Raw genomic sequence first — 26,019 nt, forward strand, 5'->3', positions numbered from 1 at the left:
TTGACAGAACTGTCAGTTAGGCCCCCCCGGCGAGATTTTCAGATTTAGATTACAAGGGTTCCTGGGGGCCTCTAATGGTGATCTGGGTTGTGGAATACACTTTTTCCTGTTAATTCACATTTTATACTCAGTTGTATCATGGTTATACCAGAATATCCATCCAAGGAAAAGATACATAGCAAACAAACTGAAAAAAGAACAAAAATAATATATTTTTTAACATAGGCATATTTATTTTCATTTTACAAATAAAAAATCATATGAAGGCGATTTAAATAATGCTATGGTATATTAAGCAAGCCAGCCTTGTTTGGTTGGTTGTGATAGGTCAGGCTGGGTCAGTGGTAAGGCATGATGAACCAGGAACAACACAAACAGACACAGCTACTGCCTGTGGTATTAGTAACCATTTTGTCCATGAATGTGCTTTATTGCATCATGTGTTGATGTGGTGTGACTCCTGTAGGCAATCTACAGGTATTAAATATGTCACGTAAGCACAGGGTGGTTGGACTGTGATCTGCTTCTAGGGGCCCAGAATCATACAGTACACCTAAAAAAAATTTTTTTTTAAATAAAATCTACATAGATACAATACATTTTTACGTCATACAGAATATTAAGGCTAAAATAAGGATTTTATATTTTAAAATATATACTTATCATATCAAGTATTTCATATCAAAGTGTAAATTGTAAGAAAATAACTTATTTTTTTCTCAATGCATTAATGGAATTTTAAATGAGGAACATTTTATGTACAATATCATTTAAACATTAAAACTTGGTCTGATGTCTTCACAGTTTGGAAGTTTGAAGTGCTTTCTCCTCTTTATCATTGGAAGGTAACCTTTCATGTTCTCTACCAGAAAAAAAAGACAAGTAGGATGTGTTAACCTTCAAGATGGCCACTATACTATATAGGACACTACATACAGTATACCCCTGAACTCTATAAAGTGGCATTTGGTACCCATGGTACTCACTTAACAATCATAATAGTCTACCTCCAGACTCAAGCACTATATCATTATGAAGAGTAGAACATTACCATAGACATTATTAGTGAGGGAGGGTTAAAGGTGGGTCCACTCACTGCTTATCATCAATCTATCATTATGAAGAGTAAAACATTACCATATACATTATTAGTGAGGGAGGGTTAAAGGTGGGTCCAATCGCTGCTTATAGCACTATATGACTATGAAATGTAGAACATTACCATAAACATTATTAGTGAGGGAGGTTCAAAGGTGGATCCAATCGCTGCTTATAGCACTATATCACTATGAAACGTAGAACATTACCATAAACGTTATTAGTGAGGGAAATTTAAAGGTGGGTCCACTCACTGCTGATCCTGTTGTGGGTCGGCGTGATCTGCCAGCTCTACGTTAAGGGTCTCAGGGAGCATGAAGCACAGCACGCCTCCCAAAAACGGGAGGGAGCCGTAAATGATCATGGGGATGGCCTTGTGGTACACCCCCAGAAGACCGATCAGGGGCGCGAGGATGCCCGCCACTCGTGCACACATGGAGTTCAACCCCACACCACTTTGCCTGTGTGGGAGCCAAGTCAAGTCAAAGTCACTATATGAAACATATTCATCCATCATATTTAAAAAAAAAAAAAAAAAAAAAAAACAGGACTTGACCAGAAATGCGTTCCAAAATTCAAATTGACGATAACATGCCTGTACATGAATGAGAGGAACACGAGTTAAAAGGCAAAAGGAAAATGAAAGAAAAAAAACACATCAGACTTACAAAAGTGAAAAGAATAAAAAGACAAACATTTCCTTCCTGAGACTAACATTTCACCTGTCACCTGAAGACTAACTTTGCTTTAGCAGTGATAATTTGAGTGGATGGACAGATATATAACTGGACAAGGTCAGACGGTTGAAGGGGCTCTACTCCCTCACCATCTTTGGACCAATGTTCCTTGCTCAGGGGCCTAGCAGAGTAGTAATAGTTTAAAACAGGCTTTTAGCCCTTGGGCTGCATGACTTGACCATGAATACTGGGAACCCGGTTGACTCCACAGCACAAATCTCCAGGTTCAGGTCTGATACCCAAACCAACTGGCTGGGCAGAACCTCACAGCACCAGGGGTCAGGCTTTAGGAGGTTAGCTTCAGCCAGTGAGAATCAGCTATTTTTGGTGCCAAGAACTTTGTTTCCCATAGGCTGGTTTCAATCATGCACCGGTGTGACCATTCAGTGTGGCGTTTTGGTTACTGTGGCCGTCGGTCGTGCCGTTTGTCACTCAGGTGATTGGCTCTTTATAGTTTTGGTGCCAAAAGTGAGCATCATGAAACAAGATCCCAACTGTCATTTTTGCACTTCCTGGGCTAAAGTAGCAAGCATAGCATGAAACCATCTAAACGAGCGCCGCTTAAATCTGTCATAATACCCTCATGGACATCCCACGTGAGTCGGGAAGGCATACTCACCTCACCACTGTAGGGTAGAGCTCAGCAGTGTACACATAGACGATGGTGAAGGAGGCAGCCAAACAGAACTTTCCCAGCACAGCAACCACTGTCACCACCACGGGAAGGTCTAGGCAACACAACATTTAGCCATATTTATTTGCCCTGTAGAGACGTGACAATGTCAACACCAATCATGCAATATTGGAGTGTAATTGCGACCGCTGCTAGCACTTCACTAGCCAATATCTTGTGATGTAAACGTTCAAACTTCACAACATTTTGTCCATAGGGGGGCACTGCAACGGACACATTTCAATATCTCAAGAACCACTTAAGCAAAAAAAGATTTATTTGGTATGCTTACAATTTACTACATTTGCTCAAATCTCTTAAAGTTCCATTTGGCTCGCTCAACAAAAGGGCCACCAAGAGCCAATATTAATTCAGCAGCCAATGCATGCCTGTGTGAAAGGACAATTTCAATGACATTTTGTAGGCTCATTCATAAATGGTATATAAAAACTATTTACCCAATTTCAAACAAATCAGCCATAAGATGTTGCTAAAACATGTTTTCCTCTGTTCCTCTGACATGGTTTGGTCTATCTTCAAAATGTGTTTTGTCTTTACATTCAAATGGTCATCTTTCACTGTTTGAAACAGTCAAATCACTCAACCCTTTGGGGCAGTTTTTAATATTCTGTTTAGACATAAATGATCGCTGCTTGTGGTTATATTTAAACGTATTATTATTATTATTATGATAGAGAACTAATAATCCTACATTTTATATATCAATGCATATTTTTTACAACTTCAAATAAATGGCAAGTACAGTTAAACACTGAACCTCATACTGTTGCTTATGTGAACATGTAAATGACACAAAAATGCTGATATTCAGCATAGGGATATATCTGTTATAAAGTCACACTCATCCTCATATTCTCTCCACAGGTCTCAACACCGCAGAATGTAACTCACAGCTACTGCTTCACACCCTATCAGTGTACAGCCACCACATCCACAAGCTAAAGTTCCTTTCACTCAGAATAAGATGTAATAATAAACTCTTTTTAGTCTATTCTTGCCAGAAATAATTCCAAGATAATGGAACGGAAAATATCTTGTTATTTCACTCAATTCTTGCTCATTCTCTCATTTTATCCGGAGGTCATATGTCTAGTTTCCATCAGTTTGAGTATCCCTGCACTAAATTAGCAACTTCAGCTTTCAGTGAGGTTACATTTCCAAGTTAAATACATTTTTTTTTGGACAAAGACTATGTCTAATTTTACTACTTTTTACAATACGGCAAACCACAGTTGCATATGTTCTGTTTCAGTATATAACTGCATATGAAATTAGTAGTAGAACAGAGTAGAACTGGCTGGGCAAACCACAACATTCTGATGACATACACAGCATTAGCAGATTCTGACTCAGGTCAAGGTCTAGAGGCTACAGTACATGAGCAGGGGTCAAGCAGGGGTCAAGCAGGGGTCAAGCAGGACCAGATCAATTTTCAAGGGATGCTGTGTACAGACCACTGAAAGCAATACAAGAGGCAGGGGAAAATGGACCAAATGTGGTTGAATAACTGAGACTGGCTACAGCTGAAACAAGTTACGAAGGTTGACAACAACCAGTTCCAACCAGTACTTTCCCCACCAAAGGTCAAACGCAAGAGACCAGATGGGGGGTCGCAAGTTCTCAGATGTTACGCATTATAATTGTGTGTGTTTTTTTGTGGGTGTGGTGTGTGTGTGTGTGTGTGTGTGTGTGTGTGTGTGTGTGTGTGTGTGTGTGTGTGTGTGTGTGTTTGTGTGTGTGTGTGTGTGTTTGTGAGAGTATGTGCCTAAGTTGGGGAAAGGGTGGTGCAACTTGCCACAGGCGAATATTGCACTACTCAAAACAGTGACGACAGTCCTGTTGTTCAAGAACAAAAAAAATATAGAAAATGCCACAGGGTAATTCTGGACTTTTGTGGAATGCAGTGGACAGGGAAGGGCTCTTCAATGTACCAAATGACTACAAGTAAATGACTGCACTCCCCATATATAAACTTATTTGAACTGGCCAATGAAAAACACTTTTCCAATATGTTATGTTATTAAAATATGTATCATAGGTTTACGGAGCAACTTCGAATCCTCTTAACACATTATTAGAAGCTGTATCACAACCGATAGCCAATTAGCTGTGGAGAGATACCTTCTGGTATGGCAAGAATGACCAGGCACGCTGTTCCACTAATAAAAAGGGCAATGCTCTGGCAGATCCTCCTCCCAAAGCGTTCGATCAAAGGGAAACAGCCCAGCCGGGCAGGAAGCTCGGCGATGCCAAATATGAGCTGAGTGAGGTAGATATCCAAGCCAAAGTTGCCCACGTTTAGACTCACGCCGTAGTAGACCAGGCTGGTTACAAACCTGCGTAGAAAGCACAAGAGAGGAAGATCTAAAGGAAGTCCTTACCACAAAACCAAAGGAGATTGGAATAAGCACATGGGCAGCTTACAGCTTCCAGCCTTTCGTTGATTTTGAAATGGTTTTCATTTGTTTGTGCGGCTGTGTCAGTGTTGTGCACTAACCAGATATAACTCATTATGAGCGCTCTCTTTCTCAGGTAGGGGATTCTGAAGAGGTCCAACATGCTGCCAGTTCTGGCTGTGTTCTCAGCCTCTAGCTAATGGGAGACAGAAAGCTTTTCAAATCAGCTCGTTTGGCTGGAGCTTAGCATTAACACACCAACAACAATGCATGGAGTCCTGCCATAACACTGAGCTATGGAACACACACCTTATCCAGCAGAGATTCTGGAACACTCGTCCCATTCGCCCGAGCAACCTTCTGAATTTCTTTCCGGGCTCGTTCTTGTTTGCCTTGCGTGAGGAGCCAACGGGCTGATTCCGGAAGGATCCTTTAAAATAGCAAGATGCATGGTGGATAAAACGGGCCAAGACAACTGTTCTTTAACTGTAAGATCCCCATCACATTATATTTATCAGTGTTCCAATTTACAGTTTTGAAATATATTCTGAGGGATTGAGTGAAGTCCACCTAACACAACAACATTTAAAGGGGATTCCCTCCAAAATAACAATGCTGTCATTCATTCCAGTAGTTGCCCAAGGAAGGTTTGCATGAGGTACACCTCAGTATGCGATATTGAGTAAAAACGTAGCGACCACACAGATCTGGATGCTATCCATCTCCACAGAGCAGGAAAAGGTTTACTCGCCTTCCTTGTGTGTTTCATAGTAACAGTTTTCATCTCCCTTTGACCACTAATATAATGGTAGCAGAGAGGTATCTGAACACCTTTTAGCTGGGTTGTTTGGTCTGGTCCAGAACTGTCCCTGTGTGTCAGGTCTTACCAGTAGTACACACCAAGCAGACAGACGGGGGCGGACAGCACCAGCTGCAAGAGCCTCCAGTTTCTGATGCCGTAGGAGATGCCAGACAGCAGCATGAGCCCCAGGGCGTAGCAGCCGTGCGACAGGATGGTGAAGAGGGCCCGCTTCGACGTGCCACACCACTCAGCCCCTGCAAGACGGCATGCCAGAGAGAGTCCGTTTGAGTTTCTTTCTTTTTTTTCTTCTAGTTGTTTTGCTTGGCGAGGTGTGGGACACATCTGGCTCCTTATTATATCAAGATGCTCCGTGGACACCTTACCATAAACTTGATATAGGCAGCCTTGCACAATACAAGCCAGAGATGACAACAGCATCAAAGGACACATTGCCATTGCATTTAAAAACCTTTATCCAATCCAGCTGACACTAAAGTGAGGGTGGACATTAGATTGTGAATAGGGGATAGCAGAGGAAAGACCTCAGGAAAATGTGCCTACCAACCTAGGACAAATGCATTTATGGCGATCCCTGATATTGTGACGCCGACAACAAATCGGAGGGCAATATAGACATATATGTTTGGGGAGAAGGCAGTACCAACTCCAAAGAGCAACTGCAGGAGCAGGGACAACAGAATGACAAACCGCCGACCAAACCTGCAAGAGAAGTGCCATACTTTAATGGTACAGTATTGCTTAATACCTGGTAACTGCAGAACTGAATATCCTATCTCTTCATACTTTGATTGTTTTTTTTATAATAGAAATTGAAATGTATCAGACAGTGTAATGGCTGACCAATCAAAGGCCGATTGAGAACTTTTGCGGCACGCGTCAACCATACTTGTCTGCCATTGGCCCAAGCACCAGCGCTCCGATCAGGAGTCCAGCCATGTAGATGGACTGAGACGCCTGGTTCAGTGAGCTGTTTTCACACACCAAGCTGAACTGCGCACAGGGTGGAGAGAGAGAGAGAGAACATCACTCTGCAGTAGAAGTGTTTGTTTAACTTGTGCATGTCAGCCCTCGACTCAGTTGGTCACAGTATTGTTCTACATAAAGATGCGATATACCTCGGTTATTGTAGAGGTAGTTCCTTGAGGTGCATTAAATTTCCATCCGTCAATGCATTTGGTCGTGCTGTTCAGCCCGTACTTTTCAATAGTATCCAAGTCTTGGTCCACAGGTGTAAACATTTTGCAGCTGTCATACTCTCCAGCATCGTCCAAAGGAACTGTTAGGTTTAATACTTTGTCATAAGTCAGATTAGAGTCAACTTTCAAGATCCAGTCCGTGTTGCAGTGATGAGCGAAGGAAAGACCGGTGAAAACCTGAACGAACATGTGAAAGGCAGAGAATATGTTGGGTACGCATATTACCACAAGCAGCCGCTTCTGAAAAGCCCCAAACTCTCCGATTTCCGTCAATATCTGCCCGAAGCCGATCATTGTGCGAATATTACGTTAGTCCTTTCCCTGTTAATCCAAGACTCCTCGCGTCTTAATGAAAATTAAATCATAAAATTTCAGACACGTTTAAATCCGACAGTTACATTACTGGCGCATTTATCCAATTGTAGATTCCGTGACACAAGTAGGCTAGTAGGAATAACACATAATACAACCCATCAGAGTTGAAAATTACAACTACACACTCGCAGGTAACAGGCGTGAGAGTCGGGACTGAGAATAGAGTAAATAACTTGCGCAGCGCTTTCCTGCTGAGATCTAGGCAAGTTTGGAGCACACACATCCACGTGCCGTGTAGACTTTGTTACTCTGTGAGCAGACTAATCAGCCAATCTTACTGCAGGGGCGTTCGACTTTTTTTGGTAACTGTTTGTGTTGCTCTCAGTAGGTGACGATTGAATGTAAGACTGTCATTTAAACGCACATAACTTGATGCATTAGTTAAATATCACCAGATATCATTTTGACATTTAACACGAAATTAGCACATGACAGCTACATTTCTTGAATTTTACTTCTAACTCAAGGAAAATATATTCTATAACTATATATATAAATAACTCTTTAGAGTAAAGGATACACGTCACGTGACATGATTGTAAAAATCTGAGAGGCATTTGTTATCAGCTAAAGTCTTCCCCAACCACTGCTGACATTACCCTGGCAAGCCTAAGAAACAGTTAAAATTCAGTACCAGCAGTGACGACTTTTTCTCACTTTGTTTTGGGAAAACCAAGAGAAAGCGGGAGGCAGAGCCAAAACATGATTCACACGGACGAGAAACCGCAAGGTACTCAGGGAACACCTGATATGTTCATTCTTTATTGATTAAAAATAATCAGAAACATGCTTGGAAGTCCAAAACCAACAAAAAGGAGCAGATTTAAGAATGAGTCAAAAGTGAAAATAAAAATAAATGAAATTTAAATATTTTACAGTTCTGAGTTATTGCCTACAACAAATCAATGTGTGAAGGGCGTCTGTCCCCAATCCTACAGCACAGAGGGTACTGTTTATGCACTTAAGATACACTTCAGCACGAGTGACAAGCTGACAGATATGTGAAGATACAGCAAAACAAACATAAAAAAAAACATAATTGTTGAATGCAAGGTTCAATGCACTTTTTGTCAATCTGTGGCAATGCAGAAAAAAAATCAATGGCACTGAATGTTTACATACTTTGTATTGCGGTCCTAAATTTGGAGTTTGGTCAAATTGGTCTCCAAGGTAAAAACAAAACAAAAGCCCAAGTATGTTAGCCTCTGTTGAACTGCTCTTTCCCAAGTCAATATGTCAAGGACAGCACGTTCTCTAAAGAGAACGCTATTTTGAAAGCTGATGATGTTGACGGAGGGTACTTAATTCACAAATTTGATTTCCAAATTGGCATCACTGAACTGTCCTGTGACACAAGGAACAGGAACCTCTCTTCTGCTTGCTCACAAATGAGACTACACCTCGCATAGATAACTTGCACTTAATTGTCCTATCTGATCAACAGGTTACTTTCAATCTCTATCCAAGATCTGGATTAAGGTAAAGAAACAGGGAGGAAACACAGTACAGAGCCATAGCCAGTACTCAGTGTGCATCTGAGGATCTTTTGGGGTGTGTGTGTTGTGACAGGCACCTCTGGGGAACCTGTGTAACTCATGAGCTAAGAACCCCCCCCCCCCACTCCTAGAGGGTGGGGTGAGGAGAACAAAATGTCCTGTGCATAATATGAGACATTTTAACGGAGACCCCCCACACACATACATGTTGCTTGACTCAGTACGTTAAGAGAGAGAAGCCCTTCTTCAATCCAGCAAGTTCTACAACTGAAAATGCTGTTATTGGCTGAAAAAGGCAGACAGACTCCTAAATGCTGATCATTTTCATTTAGATTAGACCTGCTTATGATGACAAATCTTATCAAAGGCAGAAGAAATCGAAGAAAAGAAAAGAAAACAAAGCTCAAACTTGCATGGTGTCCTTTAAAGCAGTCTCCTTCAAACACCATCATCATCATCCTCTTCCTCTCCAAAGGACACAAAGGCCGAGAGTGAAACACGCAGTATAAAAACAAATCAAAACGGAAGTCTCATTATGTACATACTAGAGAGGTTAAATCAAGAACTGCTTCACCCAGTTGAGCAAATGCACTCAATTCTTTTTTTTTTTTTTTACTTCTTAACGCATTTGAAAGAAAAAAGAAAAAAAAAAGATTCCAAAAGAAGACACAGCTGATACCAACATACAAACACACACAATTGTTTTCATCATACACAACACTTGTGGCTTCAGTTACTTAGCTGAAAAACTTTTGATTTACATCGCTTTTTAAATAGATCACTGTGAGAACTAAGAAAATCCACTGACGACGTTGCAAGAGCACTAAAAGAACGAAACCCAACGACTACTTACAGAGATCGAGCTGTGTGTATAGTTAAGACTATGGAAAGGTTTTGTCTGTGAGAAAGTCTCTGAAAAAGTATCTGATCTGGGCGCGTGTGTATCTGTGTATATATGTGTGTGTGTGTGTGTGTGTGTGTGTGTGTCCATTTTTCTAAACTACGTGCAGGCTACGCTATGACACTTGACATGAAGCTATAACTGCTGTAAATCATCACCCACTGAACGCTACTATCTGTAGTTGATAATCACCCAGTTGAGATGTTTTGTTACGTAAATCACTAAACCTAATTTTGATTCATTAGTTTACCACCTGGTCAAGTTATTGCTTCCCTCAACCTCAGACAAACTAATGACATAGCTAACAATCGGTCCCTACTATTGCAAATAATAAGACAAAAACAACAACAACAAAAAAGCATAGCCTACTGTAAGTCCAACTAAGCTAAAAGTTGCCCTAGCTCAAGCAGTGCAAGAGCTAGGACCATGTCCGTATTATGCTAGAATAGCAGTTGAGTGAGCTACAGCAGTGATAACCCACGAGACAGCCGACTAGACTCAGGCTCAGATCTGGCCCTCGTCTGGCGAGCCGCGACCGCTGTGTCTACGTCAGATCAAAGCAAGATCAGTCTCAGGGTCAGCTGGCATTCGGGTCAGTGTGAGTGTGTGTGTGTGTGTGTGTGGGGGGGGGGTGGGGGGTAACCACAGCCAAGCCAACAGAACTGACATGACTTCCCCATGTGACTTTTACTGACCAAACTGGCTAAACTGCAGGCATGAAGGTCCCTTGCATTGGTTGATGAGGGGATCGTTCGTTTCTGTGGTTGTGTCGACTTGATTGGCATTTCTATGTACTGTAGGTTTGATAAACTGATAAGATGCTCTGTTGGTTTTGTGTGGTTGGCTCCCTCCGGTATGCACACGAAGAGGGCACTACGAGTTAAAAGTTTGACTTTCAGTAATTGAAACCACATTCGCTCATATCCAGAAATCGTAAGCTCCACAGTTCATCACCCCTATACATGCATTCAGTAGTTCTGTTGAAGAATAAGGCATTATTACATTTCTTTTTACCAGGACATGAGGGCATTAGTTTAGATTGTGCAAAATGTACCACGTTTCAGAAAGAAAGAAAGGATGAAAGAAAAATAAGAAAGAAAAAAGACAATAATATCGTAATAGAATATATCTTGTTGGTGTTGAGAATTGCATCCTTCTACACATACGCTGTAAACTTTTGTGTGATTCCTATGGGTTATGGGTTCTGATATACGCCATCAACTTCTTCCACCACTCGATGAAGCAGAGTGATATGGTTATGTCCTATGGGACTGACTGACGAAATGGGTCTTTTCTCTTTGGCAGCAGTGGTTTCTTTAGGGCCATCCACAAAAAATGCATCAATTTGTCATTCTACAGTTTGTTTGTTTTGTTTTTGTTTGTTTTTTTTGTCTTTTTTTCACATTTTTTAGGCAAGTCACGGTCCCGCTTTGTTTTTTCTTTAAGTTTAGCTGATGCTGAGCTGAGCGAATCCCATGAGTTTGACATCATCAGGGATCTCGGAAACCTCCACGCCAGAAGCCTGGATGGGACAAACAGAACAGGCCCATGTTACAATCACAGGATGTGGTAGGGAAGTTGTAAATTTTATTTTTGCACAGTGTGGAGCGTATACCCTTTTACATTTCACTACATGTTCGTGTATGTGACAAATAAAGCACTTGAAACTTGAAACTTGGAAGACACAGTTGGAAGTGTATGTTTGCCTTATTTGGTTATTTTGTCCACCTACCAGCCTGAAAGTGACATTTTTATTGGTAAGAGGCTCGTCGACAATTTTCTGCAAGTTAGCAGCAACTGAAACAGCAGAGGACAGGCATGAGTATACATCCAGAAAACTAAACAAACATTCCCGAACACAAATGCATTCTAATGTGGACCTGCAGGAAGAATTATTTTATTCATCTTAAAGTCAGTTAACCACCTTATTATTCCTACCCACATTTTAGAAAACATCCTACACTGGTTGAGCCCACAATCAAAGTCATCCCTAAGTATACTATATACTTTTTCCACTACGAGTTTTGAATAGGATGAGGGAAGGTATAGCAGGACATCTAAAGGGAGACCAAGAGGTGGACTAAGACAATGCCTACTCTAAGTGAACCAGCTGGTGTGGCTCCAGGACACTGACCTATGACTAAGTCTCTCCCATCGACCAGTCCAGCCGTCACCAGCTCCTGAGACACTCCGTCCGCCGTGTCTGAGAGGGAGGGAGAGGAGAGGAAGAGCGCAGGAAGACAGACAGAGTGTGGGAACAGAGACAGAGAAAGAGAAAGAGGGAGAGAGAGATAGATAGAGAGAGAGTGGGGGAAGGCGGTAAAGCAGAAAAACAAGACAGGGAGGGAGGGAGAGACAAAGAAAGAGGGAAGGAGAGGGAGAGCGGGAGATTATACAATATTAAAAAGATCCGAGAGCCCTTATCTCATTATTTTCTCTTATCTTGTTATCTGTGGTTCAAACTAGCATGCAATGATACGCCATTAAAGTAACAAAGACGCATTTATTTAACGTGTAGGTTTAGTGTCAACATAGTCTTTCATGGGAATGAAGACACACTTAACTTGGATAGATAATAACTTGTCTCATGTGACAACTTTAGGGCCCTAATTTAAAAAAAAAAAAACACAAGGCGCAGACGCAACTAGACACGCACACGCAACATCAGAGCAACAGTAAAGGGACGGTTAAGCAGAACTGCTCTTTGCATTTACACCTATGCACTCATAAGACGCTAGAGATGTGCAAAGTCTGCCTGGGACAGGTAACACAGCATATTCATTTGAGGGTGTCGCTAAACTTCTGTCTTCTGTGCCAATAATACACACTGACATTTAATTGTGTGCTGTGATGGAAAGCACTGCTTTTACAAAGGACACTTGAGTTGGTTCAGGATGAGCGAGACATTGATGCTTGCTTGCAGTTTGAAAAAAACATAATCAGTAAATTGTCATTGTGAAATAATTGAATATTTGGCATTGAACTGACAGTAGCACCCTAACCCTAACCCTAGCAGTATCAATTGGAGGAACATTGATCACCATGAACAGGTTTGCTATAAATGATGTACACTGCGCTATACAAGTGCCCAACACCACTCTTAGGCTTGGGGGGTATTACAGTATTTAGAAATCTTAAAGATATTTCAATACGGTCAAAAACACAGACGCTCCTCCTTCAATACGGTCAAAAACACAGACGCTCCTCCTTCTATTGAACTGACAGAGATGCTGTATTGAGGGGATGTATTGCAGGGCCACCAAAGGTCAGTCTACTGGTGACCACTCACACACAGGACTAATATTTAATTGAATTCATGTTGATCTCGCCTGTGTTCCTTTGTGTTTACATTCACACTACTGTTAATAGATTGGTTACCTATGTTTCCAATACATCCTAGGGGTGCTTATATTGTGTTTGCGACAACAAGGAAGCGGGGTGGTGCTGAAATAAACTAAGGGCGATCTTTTAAATCCTTCAATAAGGAGTCGTCTCAGCGTTTCCCTAGCGCTCAGCTTCCGCACCGGTGACCCCGTTTCCTCTCGGACGATTTTACAGAGTTTACAGTGCATGCTGGGTAACGCAGTTTCACTCAAATAAGGTCATTTCTGCTCTATACGTCTCATATACTTCATCAAACTACAAAAGCAGTTTATTAGCCTCATGATTTTATTCAATTGCCAGTCTGCCGCCACCGCCCGCACATCATCTCCGCTCAGCCCACTGATTAGTCGGTCTCTGACGCAGCACTGTCACTGGGTCCAGAAGGGCCACTCATTATTCTGTGGGCCATAAGTATTTAAACCCAGCAAGACTTGTCTAAGTAGGCTAATTGCATATCAAACACACAGCATTGTAGGCTAGACCACGTCACACATGATACAATTACTTCTGTCACCAGCAGCTTAGCTTATAACCGTCATTTACCATCACCCGGTATGATGGTATAAAAAATAGATAACGCCCAAGCCTAGCCACTATAATCAGCAAATATACCTAGTATACTAGGAGAAACTAAATGAAAGTTAGACAGCATTACCAGCATCGTTTTGAGGTTTGACGGATATGATTGAGTGATTCATGAAATTACTTATAATAATAATAATAATAATAAAACTTTATTTATATAGCACCTTTCATGCAAAAGAATGCAGCTCAAAGTGCTTTACAGCAAATACATAATATGCACAAAGAAATTACATGCACATAAAAATAGACATCAAAGAAACATAACTCAGATATAGTGCAAAAAAAATAAAATTATAATTATAGAGATATATTTAATCTAACCCCTTAATATCACCAGTAGAGATTTAAATTAAATCAAATTAAATTAAAAGTATTTATATATATATATATATAGTGCGAAGTGGTAGCTAGTTAAAGGCTAATGTGAAGAGGTACGTTTTTAGTTTTCTCTTAAAGATGTTAAGCGAGCTGGCTTCCCTGATGTCTATAGGCAGTATGTTCCATACTTGTGTCACAACTAGAACTGTGACACAACTAGAACTGTGACACCATCAAATGAGGTATCAGTCTTCCAGTACAGGTCCATAAGGTTGCTTAGTATGGTAATAACAACTTTAATAGCATTTAAATTAAAATGACCTTGCACTTCGCAACAGACCGAGTGCCAATAAAGTTAGGGTCCTCAGTATTTTATATGGCATGTTATCAGTGATAACATGATAATGATAATAACCTGAAAATGAGTTTAATATGAGGCAAAATCTTATAATGCAGCAGCATTTTGGAAGCTGTACTGCAAACCTATGCACTGGAGGTACTGACTGAAAGAATACTCTGAGAGGAGCGATGTGACTACTGGGCCTTTTCAGCAGATAAAGACACAGACACAGTAAGTAAACACCGCACACCCATGTGCCATGAGAGAGACACAGCTGACACAGCTCTGGCCACTGGACAGAAACCTCCAAAGACACACATCCCATCGGGACATTAGATCACACAGGTCATTTGCTAAACATAACCGGTACTGCATTTGGGTACACCAACATACAAAACCACAACCGGTACTGCATTTGGGTACACCAACATACAAAAACACAACCGGTACTGCATTTGGGTACACCAACATACAAAAACACAACCGGTACTGCATTTGGGTACACCAACATACAAAAACTAATTCCACACACTACAGTGTCACCTTCAGCAGTCAGATTTCAAAAGAATACTGAACAGACTGCAGTCAGTGAAAGATGACAAGATGCCAGGTAGAAACTCTAGGCCTAACGAGGAATGGCCGACTTGCACATCATTGCCCATCAGCACAATGACATTCATTGCCTTCAGTCACCTGCCTTCTTATTTTCAGACAGACCTGCATGTTCTCTTGCATGTTCTTGCTTGTTTGTTTATTTGCACATCCCTCTACAGTGAACCACATCTACCTCAAACCAAAGCAAGGGCATTTAGGGCAAACAGAGATGTCTGTGCTTTGGGTTGTTTATGCTGATGGGTAACTGGGTTCTGCTATTTTGGGTACTGATTGGAATGTCAATCTCAGGAACGGAAGGGTCTTGGTCTTTTAAATTATTTTTGTTCAGTTGCTTTCTGGTAATATCTTTTTAAACGTGACTTTCTTCTCAATGAAGAATTTCACAGTGAAGTTTAGAACCCCAATGACAACATAATCTTGAGCTTGGGAGTGACATGGCTGTTCTCATGTAACATTTCACTTACCTCTGCCAGGCACAAACTCAAATCGTATGTCGTTCAATTCCTTCTTTGAGTTTCTGAGAAGAGAGAAGCGGAGGAGAAAAGACCAAAAAAAGAAAAGAGGTTAAGACCTTTCCCAATGAGATGAAATAATTCTGATTTGTTGCAAAGCCTTTTGTCTGTCCCGGGTGGTGACTCCTGTGGAAGTGAGTGCCCTGTGTGACTCGCTTCCTGCCAGCCAGACTGAGAACACATTCAGCTGTGACCTGGAAGTGGTTGTGTATACTGATAGGACTATGCCAGAGCACATGTGAAAAGCTTACAACTCTTGAGATTTTAGCATTATATTTGGGACTGAGCATGCTTCCCCCTCAAGAGTAGTCAAATATGTTTTATTATGTTTTATGAACACCATCCAACAAAATCATTGTACTGAGGGGAAATGGCTAACTGAACCCCATCTTGACTGTGTTAACATTATTTCCCAAACATATAATGGAAAATATTAAGATAAATATGCTATTGAATATGACTTTTCACTTTGAAATGAAGCACTTAATAACAAGGTGCAAACGTTTCCCTGGAATGTTACTGATGTTTGGATCATCATGTTTGGATTTAGAATCCGTACTGATCACTTTGTTCTATTGTCGATAGACACTGGTTTGGTTAACAGGAACAGACAAAACTCAAGACAGCAAGACACCACTAACACCAGGGCTCAGACACGTACCTCAACCTTAATACCAAGCTGATGGCTGCTACGGTGGGATCTGTAGGAGCAGCAGGGGCCTGGAGAGAGAGCAGAGGGACAGAGGGACAGAGGGACAGAGGGACAGAGGGACAGAGGGACAGCATTCAGGGTCGGACAGCACATCAGATTTCTTTCAACAGGAAATCTCTCTGGAGGCAAAATTAGAACGCTGTGTACTATGACCTCCGAGTGTCATCAAGATAATCAGTGATGGGGTGGTCTGTGATTTTTTATTTTGTACTTCTACCCCCCTCCCCAAATGTCTTTGTATTATGCGAGCTGACTGCTCACATAGACAATTAGTCCATGTCAGAAAACTTTACTTAAAGCAGCAATACGGAGTTCTGTTCCCAAACTAGTAAGCTAACTACCTAAAAGGCACATCAGAACCTTGCAAACACCACCAACAGCCCAGCTGACACTGATAGAAGCTTGCCAACACACTAAGGGCCTTTAACTGGTGTCTTTTGGCAGTTTAGCTGGCAATGTCATGCGTGTGAAAGCTTTTGTTCCATTTTTGCAGGGTGTACCAGCCCGTTACACAGAACTACATAGGGCATATCCCGGATGGCTAGTGGGGAAGACACGGGTGCTTCTGTCCTTCACATGACCATATGCTATCAAAATGAATTTGAGGATGGTACCAAAACTAGTTGCCTATAAGTCCATATCTCAAAAAGTGTCAAATTGTTGCATAGTGTTGCTTTAAGAGGGAAAACAATTGTACTCTTCAACTCTAACTCCATTCCATTTCATTTCAATCCAACAACTGGAGCCTTCTCTAATCTGCACTGTGGTGTGAGGTGAGAAGGGTGAGGTGTGAGAAGTGCTGATGGAGCTGGCTGGTGTACCTGGCCGGGCACAGCAGAAGCAGGAAGGCCTTGCGAGAGGGTTGCGGAGGCCGGGTCCGGAGCCTGGGCAGCGGGTTGGGCGTTGGCTGGGCCGGCCTGCGCCGGGGCAGCCTGAGGTAGTTCTGCTTGGCCTGGGACCGCAAGGTTACCGCTCAAGGGGTCTGTCGTCTGGAAAATCTGAACAAGGTCAAGCAGAGATGAGGACAAGGGTCAATTCTGGTTTGACAGACACAAAGGCAAATCAAAGGCAAATCAACAGCATTGCATTTATGTGATGTTTTCCATGGATCTGTCAGGGCTCTCAAGTTTTGAAGACAGGCAAGAGTGACATACACCCCCCCCCCCCCTCCCGGCCACGCCCCCATTCCGCCCGCCCCTCCCCTGCCGTATGCCCACAGACCAGCCCTGCCCCCCTCCCCCCATATTATTATTAGTGTTTTGTTGTTGTTAATATTTGATCAGACTTGCAGAAAAGATTTGACACATGGCACTGACAATTCAACAAATTACTAAGTATTAATTCAATTTGGGAGAGAGAGAGAGAATTATGACTTGTGTTGTTTATTGTAGGTGTTTGTTGCCTTTTTGGACTCTTATCATTTTTGGTGTTGGTTCCCATTATATATGCCATAGTCATAGAATTGGATGTATTAATTAGGAAAAATGGTATTCATAAACATTGTAGTCAACCTTATGCATTTAAATGTACCTTGACCTCTTGCACACTCATCTCTGCAGTCACTGGCAAGTCAAAGTTTTTGACTGCGCTGGTTGACTTCAGTGCCTGCTGTTTGGCCTGATGCCCCTTACTGCCTATGTGCCTTGTCACATCCCGCACACCTGGATGGGCACAGGAGTTCTCTTGGCGGCAGATAGAGCACCAGTAATATGAGCTGGTGCTTCCTACAGTAATAAATGGCCATTTAGAGGTCCATTCACTATTAAAAGAGGTCTTGTAGGTGGCTGCTCCTGGGACTATTCTCCCTTTTGTTCTAGCCATCTCCTCCACGGTTTCTTCCACCATCTCTTCCACCGTCTCCTCCTCCTCCACCTGTACTGTCTCTTTTTCTTCCACCTGTACTGTCTCTTCCTCTTCCACCATCTCCTCCTCTAATGTGTTTACGTTCTCTGGGCCTAATCTGGCCTTTTTAGGGGTCTTTCCTCTTTGGGCGAAGGACAGGATGCTTATTTGTTTTTTACCAGACATCTTTGAAAGACAGATGCAATGATTAATGCATCCATGGCCAGGATATTTATAACATGCTAGTATGCCTAATGAGCTCGCGATTCACAACTTCACGTGAAGAAGCCTTGGAATCTGAATAGAATGTTCAAGCAAACACATTTACAAAAAATAATGCCCATAACATCATTGAATATTAAGGGCTGCCTAATATTCGTTCGAATTATAGGCTATATATATTTTTTATAGGCCTACTCGAATTTATTATGGCCTATTAACGAAGTTCGGAGTCAAAGCTATAGCCTAGTGAAAAGGCAAACTGTGTTGGCTACAAACACTCATTAAAAACGGATGCTAATTATCTGGGAAATATTCTCTAACTGCAGTCAAGTTGTCATTGCTTTTGTCAAACCATTGTGAATATGTTGTAACATTAAAACAGGAGACGACTTGCTCTTTGTAGAAGACTGATGCTCGGAGCTCCAGTGGTTTCCTCAGGTTAACGAAACTTTCGGAAGATCAGTCGCGCGCAATTCCAGGATGCTTTATTTTCATTGGGTGCTGGATTAAATCTTACCCAGATACAAAAGACACTTTTTTTTCTGATTGGCTATTTTTAATTTTTTTTTGAGATTGGCTGATAATTGGCACCTCACGGCAGAACTCCAGGGGATTCGGGGAGACGTGCTTGATTCCTCCATGGTGAGGGCAGCGCGGCCAGGTCATGTTAGCGCGCTGCGACACATTAAATAGCCTAGAGTTTTTTTTCAGCGTGAGAAATACGATGTGTGGCGGGAGTGTGTGATTAAAGACCGAAATGAGTGACTGTCACGCTCAATGCGTGACACTTGAGAGCCCTGATCTGTAGTTTAAAAGCAACTGTCAAACCACCAGGCCCATAGTGACCAAAATAATAGAAGATATTTTTATAACCAAAGATTCACCTGTCAGACTGCTAAATGATGTAATGTAATGGTACAAACCAACAGAGGTGAAACTTGATGATTAATTGTAATTACACTACAACCCATACAACTCCATAAACTGAACCAATAAACTATAATTATGATAAATAGACAAACATATACAGTATAAAATTACCTCTGAATTCTGAGATCCATCCTTTACTCTGGGTGACTGTAAAAGAGACAAAGACTCCAGTTAGTTCACACACTCCTGCTCGTTCTCCTCAGGTCGTTATGGCTTATTAGAGGGGCACTCGTTAGCGTAGGGGGAATGGGAACATCTGGGAGAATCACAAGACAACGACACACACACGGAATGAAGCAGACAAGCCCGGGATGGCGGCTATGTTGACGCCACACGCTTTTTGTTGTTTCAATTAGTAGAAGACAAACTAGTATTTATTTATTATTTAGCGAAAGGGGTGGGGGGGAAGGACGCAATGTTAAACAGTTTCACCTTGAGTATCTGACATTAAAAAAAATAAAGTTATATGCAAAGTTACATGTAAATTAATGCGAACATGTCTCCTGTATGCTTAACATAATGGATGCACGCTGTAAAACCAAGCCTTTAAGCTCAGTATCATTTCCCCATTCCCAGGGTAGAGCCTCACTGGCTTAGAGAGAGGAGCTGTGAGGAATGCTACCCTAGCAGGAGGTGGTAAACACAACCTGACCCCCCCCCCCGAGAGGCAGAGCCGTGACCTGTAATATAGATCAGGGGGGCCCAGTCTCACTGGCAGCAGGACTGATGTGACTGCAGGCTTCTGATGCCACTCTTTAAGTTAGGTTCGCCCTTTCTGTACTCCGCAGTCAGTCCTCACACGAGAGATTAGATCAGGGGTCTCGGGTCTGTTCCTGCGGTCGCTGCCCAATGCGAGACAACGTGCGTGTGAGCCGCGCATGTGCGAGCGCCAATGGTTTACGGCAAATGGAGCACAGCGTGACTCACATCTACGTTGTGTCACATCATGCAGCGACATCTGCCCCACCGCTTTACCTGTTGTCACCAGTGGAACGCTAGATTAGCTGAACACACCTGATTTAACCAATCAAGAGCATTACAATTACCCAGAACCAATCAGATGTTCACAGAGCAGGGATGGATAGATCACTGTCAGTCCTTTCTGACGTGGATGTCCGCTAGCTCGACCTTATGACGCCACACAATGGTATCGTGGTGCCAGTGAGGGTATCAGACATTACTGAAATATAACCAGCACTGGCCCACTGCTGTCAGACAGCGCGGTGCGTTTGAAGAAGTCACGGCACAATCGCGTCGTTTCGGATCATGCGTCATATTCATTACTGAGAGGATGGGAAACAGTGGCTACTTGTGATTGGTTTAGGCTGGGGGGGATTTAATGGGGGGTTGACGAACACTGCCTGGAGAGAGATAATCCACTCCTAACAGAATGAGTGGGAATGGATGGGCCAGTCATGGATCAAGATACCAGTCTACCTACCAGCTTGGGTCACTAAAAATGGCCAAGAGCAAGGCGTTTAAACCTCTTCAGCATATTACAAAACAACAAAAACAAACAAACAAAACTGACATGGACTAAACTGACAGCTGGTCTGAACAGTTTGTGATAGCAGAAGTGTGTTCTCGTGTATCTGTTGTTTTATCTCATCTTATATCCTATTTGTTTGTTTGTTTTAAGTTCTTTTTTCTTTACTTTGCTGAAGTAAATAAAGCATTTCCTGTTACAGAGAGCGCATGTTAGTGCTCAACTCATGTGTTTTGATTACATCTAGTGGACAGATAAGTCATCTCGCTGGGCTTTTTTATTGGTTGTAAAGATGGATTGATTTGATCAGTACACATATAGCTGCAATAAAGAGATGTGAAAAAAAAATGATTAAAAATAAATAAATAAAAAATACATATAATACAGATGGCTTCCAGGAAAGATGTCTCCTCCTCACAAAGTCTCCTCCTCACTAACTCCCATCTTCTACTCCCAGTTTAGAACTCCATCTTCCTTTTCTGTCGTAGGCTTTGCGTTAAATCTTCAAAGGATGAAAGCCTTGTGTAAATACATTAGCTTATTACATCTCTCAGGGGGTTCTGTGTTTTGTCACCCATTGCAAACAGGAATTACCTGAGAGGGGAATTGGAGATTATTACATTTCCATAGAGACTGTGAGTCGTTACATAACGGCTGTTATATGCGCTTGGGAGTAAAGGACGAATGGGCTTATCCTTTAATCAGCAGTATCATGCTGCGGGATCAGATACAGGAGGAGAATGATTGGTTCATTCAGATATAAAGCGAAGGATAATCTCCAAAGGTCAAAGGTCCTGGTGCAAACTGTTCCATTTTGGAAAGGAAACTGCTACTGCCAAAATACTATTAACGTGGTTAATGTGTGAGCGTGGTGATTCCGATATGAGATCATTCAGTGTTGGCAAAAGGGAGAGAAAATTAGAATAAATGCGGTTAACTGGGAGGAAGTCTGCAGTTAGGCAACAATTGCGGTGATTATGGGGGAAAACCAGGACTGGTATCCCTACCAAGAGCCAGAAGACAGAAGAGGAAGATGGTTCCACCTGAGGGCTGAGACCCCCCCTCAAACACAAGCACTGAGTGTCTCCTGTTTCACATGTCACCTTCTTGCCACAGCCTTCATAGTAATCATAAGGCATTTGATTTATTCATGCCATCGACACAATGCCGTCCCTCAATGTTCCTACGCTGGTCAATTAACCCATCAGCAAATCAACGCTGTAGCAATCATGCTTTAGCCTGTGCTAGCATGTGCTAATCTATGCAAATATATGACAATTTCCCATTGAATTTTCCACTAGCGTTTTTAGCGAGTCTACGCTACGCTACGCTAGTGAGTGGCGGGAGGCCTTCCTTGTTAGCGGAGCCATCTGTATCTGAGGGAGAGAGAACAACCCTGAGTGGGGGCAGCTCGAGGGGATGGGCGAAGCGCACTTGTCGCCGGGGCGTGCTATTGGCCTTGGGCTGCTGCTCCTTTAACCGTCAAACACAAAACACACACAGAGCCACAGGATCAGCACTGCACAAACACACACACACACACACACACACACACACACACACACACAGACACACACACACACACACACACACAGACACACACACAGACACACACACAGACACAGACACACAAACACACACACACAAAGATGTACAAATATGCACACACAAACGGATACAAATATACATACATACATGCATACATACATACATACATACAGGAAAATGCAAGCAAACATACAGAAACCTACTGTGAAATGTACTGTACATACAAACACAAAAATATGCAAACATAAAACATAAATAATTGACATAGACATATCAAATACTTCTAGAAATATACAATATGATTTATCAGAGAAATGTCATACTTCAATAATGACAGACACCACATACAGCAAGACCAGTGGGAACACATGGCAAACTCAACTCGCACTGTAATATCAAGAGAAAATTATCTGCAATAATATCATGTAAAGTCAATCTAAAAATGTATATGTGTGTAAATAAGTATGTATTGTGTGCTTGTATGTGTGTCTATGTGTGCACACCTGCATGGGTGTTTGCAGTTTGTTTGTGTGTGTGTGTGTGTGTGTGTGTGTGTGTGTGTGTGTGTGTGTCTCACCCGCAGACAGGCGATAGCAGCTTTGCCCTCTTCGCTCTCCTCATCCAGTTCATCATCGCTCCACTCCCACTCCCCATCCTCTGTCTTATGGAGTCGGCCACTCGAGCCAGGCACTCGCCTCACCTAAACACACACACACACACACACACACACACACACACACACACACACACACACACACACACACACACACACACACACACACACACACACACACACACACACACACACACACACACACACACACGGTCAAAACAGATATGCGCCATCTGCCAAGGATACATACACTAATGGCATAAATGGCACTTGTGCGAAAAGAAACAAAAAGAAGGTCACAGTTTTCCACCTTTTTCGATCTCTCTGATATTGTTGGGGTTCTCTGTAGTAGTCTCTCTTGTAAATATTCACTGTTCTGTAGGGCAAAGAACATACATATGAAGAACAAAGCATTAGTTGATCACTAAGCACAGCGACGGACCATAAAGACACACATCTCCATCATGCAGTAAGAGTGACACAGTAAGAGTTACAGCGATTGCTTCTGTGAATATTGCAGTCCGTGTCCTATGGTGCTATGCCCTCTAGTGGACATATACGGTATTGTTGCTGCATCGTTGTTGCTTCAGACCGCCCAACCAAAAGGCTAGGGCTTCTCTAAACTGCTGAGACAGCACTTCAGTTGTTAAACATGGCCCCTGTCAGGTCACAGGATGTGACTGATGGACTGCTAATCCTCAGTTTTGTCTAAAGTGTCAATACTAGCCCGGTAACGTGCCCAAGTCCAGTAACGACAAACACAAAACAATACTGTGTACAATACAAATACTAATAATGAGTCGGTGAAAAGACCAACCACACATGTATCAAAAGATAACTAAATCACACGCACACCACTTCATGATTTCTAAAGGACACACAGGACATTCTGAAAAGCACTGACACAACTCCGAGGAACACAGAGAGGATTCCAACTCACCTTTGCTTTCGTGAAGAATTTATGCTTTAAGAGTTCTGATGAGGTTGGCCTGAGATATGAGAAGGGAGAGTTGATCAAAATCAGTTTAACAACTACATTCATCGAGTGATCAACCTCCCAGTTTTACCATCCCAACAGGTGAGTAAATACGACACGAAAAACTAGGGGAGGAACACATTATTATGTGAACAAAATGTTTCATGTGCAAGATCATCTGTACGTTATCTATACACACACTTCTGTGCATGTGTGTTCTTGCATAACACTACTGAGTATCTCAGTTTATTAACGGAGAAAACAACAGGCGTCTCATAAACTGAGTGATTAGGCATCTGCTGGGATGCTGAGAGCATTACACACCTTTTCTCCGGGTCCTTCTGCAGACAGAGGGAGATCATCTTCCTGAAAGATTTGCCGTACTTTTTCACCATCTCCTTATCTGTGATGCCAGTCTCCAGCCCAGGGGGGTCATTCTGCAGGGTCAACATCAGCACCTGCCACCAAGGTCAAAGGGTCAGCCGGAAATAACATAAGCAGTTGGCTTATTTTGAAAGAACATGTGAAACCTATTAATGGTGAAGGGTTAAGGGCTGAACGATTAATTCTCGATTTTCTAACCGCAACGTTCGCGATTAAAAACGTGATCTAAAAAAAAAAAAAAAAAAAAAAAAATTCTAATAATTATTTTTTTCTTAAGATGGTAAATTTTGCACACAGTGTTTAAAAAGTGCATGCCTTGTGTTTATTCTTACAATGACTGTTTAAATTACTTAACTGCACAGTGGCAAAGCCACCGATTTGTTGTTCTTGATTCTGTAATGAGCAGTTAAATAAAAATGTAAAATGTGGGAAGTAATATTTTACACTAAATGTATCTAATATTGTGTTGGTCATATTGAAATCATTCATTACGATTTGTTGGGAAAAAAATTAGGATAAAATAAAAAAAAATCGCAATCGCAATATTGGGAAAAAAAAAAAATCGCAATTAGATTATTTTCCCAAATCGTTCAGCCCTAGAGGGGTTCAACTGGTTCATTGCGATGTTTTCCTCATTCAGTCGAGGTGGTGGCAATGACATGCCTGTGAAACTATTCATTCATTCTACTTTGAAGACTGGCTCTGTGGCTTTACATTCTTTTGGTATTTGGGTTCCAATAACTGTACAAACTTCAGTTTTTAGTGTTCAAGAGGAAGATGAAAGACATTAAAAGTGTCAAATGAATCATGGACTTCCACACACACACACACACACACACACAGACACACACATACACAGGCATCTACAGGGTAACCACAAGATGACGGAGGCTGCAATCAGTGGCGGTTCTACACGGAGGCCTGGGGTGGCCCGTGCCCCCGTAGACATGTCCTTGGCCACCCCTGTGGCCACCCCGTGCTGACCAAATACAAAAATTATGAATTTTATTATGATTTTACACCCGAGCGCCAAAAGCGGAACTAATGCGACACAACGTTCTACACGGGTAAATTAAAGCGGCGCACCCAAACACTGTAGTCTGCCAGGTGTGGTGCTCGTCGGTGAATGATAGCTCAGCAACTGTGAGTTGTGTGAGCAATGTGAGGGACTACTATCCCCCAAAGGACTACCATCGTGTAGCGACAGCAACTACTATTCATGGATACCATGTGACGTGTGTCTAAGCGCCGCCATATTTGTGTCCAACACGGACACAGTAGTCTAGCTGTGCGTCGGTCACAACCCACAGAAAGTTCAAATGCCCGGGATATGTTGTGCTGTTGGATGCGACAACTGTCGCCAAAGAAACCCACATAAAGAATTTCGTTCTATTGCAAAATATTTAGGGAATGACTGACCTGTTAAGTGAAATGCAGCACGTTGATACAATCGTGAATAATTACTGTCTTATTAAAGCTAAACTCTCCTGAGCAAGCTAGAGTGCTAATAGCTAGCGAGCTGTTTTGCCCTTTACTAAAAGCTTTAGCTACAACTCGTTAGCCCATATTGGCACTCATAACCACCACTAAAATAACACGGTTGATAATCGCTGTTTGAATTACTTACATGACCTGTGATCACATACATATTTTTTGTCTCCAGATGCCATATCTTGGTGTCGTTCACCCATCCTGCAACTGCATATTGATGGGCATTTGTACTCTTGAAATCTCCGGTGTATGGGGATGGATTATGTACAAGATAAATGTAAATGTCGGGAAAAGAAAGTTGGGGCAGATGCTTTGTAGACTTTAAGGGACAAAATAAAGTTGAAG

The 26,019-nt window shown here is 42.1% G+C and overlaps 2 protein-coding genes across 2 annotated transcripts in view; both read right to left on the reverse strand.

The window, feature by feature from the left end:
- Positions 1 to 210: 210 nt before the first annotated feature.
- slc22a13b (solute carrier family 22 member 13b) lies at positions 211 to 7,571 on the reverse strand. The gene is made up of 10 exons (XM_012816170.3): positions 6,864 to 7,571; positions 6,635 to 6,738; positions 6,293 to 6,447; positions 5,813 to 5,981; positions 5,235 to 5,355; positions 5,027 to 5,121; positions 4,651 to 4,865; positions 2,455 to 2,563; positions 1,353 to 1,559; positions 211 to 862 (listed from the first exon to the last, which is right to left on the reverse strand). The coding sequence occupies exons 1-10, from the start codon at positions 7,236 to 7,238 to the stop codon at positions 799 to 801; spliced, it is 1,614 nt and encodes a 537-aa protein (XP_012671624.1). The 5' UTR covers positions 7,239 to 7,571; the 3' UTR covers positions 211 to 798.
- Positions 7,572 to 8,045: 474 nt separating this feature from the next.
- The window catches only part of oxsr1b (oxidative stress responsive kinase 1b), a 66,708-nt gene continuing 48,734 nt past the window's right edge, over positions 8,046 to 26,019 (reverse strand). The window contains exons 8-18 of the mRNA XM_031584121.2: positions 24,124 to 24,257; positions 23,764 to 23,812; positions 23,134 to 23,199; positions 22,788 to 22,910; positions 19,288 to 19,323; positions 17,004 to 17,180; positions 16,132 to 16,190; positions 15,423 to 15,475; positions 11,851 to 11,919; positions 11,449 to 11,513; positions 8,046 to 11,238 (exon numbers count right to left, since the gene is read on the reverse strand). Coding sequence (XP_031439981.1) covers positions 11,164 to 11,238; positions 11,449 to 11,513; positions 11,851 to 11,919; positions 15,423 to 15,475; positions 16,132 to 16,190; positions 17,004 to 17,180; positions 19,288 to 19,323; positions 22,788 to 22,910; positions 23,134 to 23,199; positions 23,764 to 23,812; positions 24,124 to 24,257 — 906 coding nt within the window. The 3' untranslated portion in view covers positions 8,046 to 11,163. The remainder of the gene's footprint in view (positions 11,239 to 11,448; positions 11,514 to 11,850; positions 11,920 to 15,422; positions 15,476 to 16,131; positions 16,191 to 17,003; positions 17,181 to 19,287; positions 19,324 to 22,787; positions 22,911 to 23,133; positions 23,200 to 23,763; positions 23,813 to 24,123; positions 24,258 to 26,019) is intronic.

The sequence above is a fragment of the Clupea harengus genome, chromosome 17 (genome assembly GCF_900700415.2).
Source record: "Clupea harengus chromosome 17, Ch_v2.0.2, whole genome shotgun sequence".
NCBI classification, from domain to species: Eukaryota; Metazoa; Chordata; class Actinopteri; order Clupeiformes; family Clupeidae; genus Clupea; species Clupea harengus.

Excerpts from the sequence above, each read along its gene's own strand:
- slc22a13b (XM_012816170.3), bottom strand. The coding sequence starts at position 7,238 with ATGATCGGCTTCGGGCAGATATTGACGGAAATCGGAGAGTTTGGGGCT. Across the intron at positions 6,448-6,634 it reads CTTGGGCCAATGGCAGACAA|GTTTGGTCGGCGGTTTGTCA; the intron begins GTATGGTTGACG and ends CTTCTCTTGCAG. Across the intron at positions 5,356-5,812 it reads CTGCTTGGTGTGTACTACTG|GATCCTTCCGGAATCAGCCC; the intron begins GTAAGACCTGAC and ends GCTATTTTAAAG.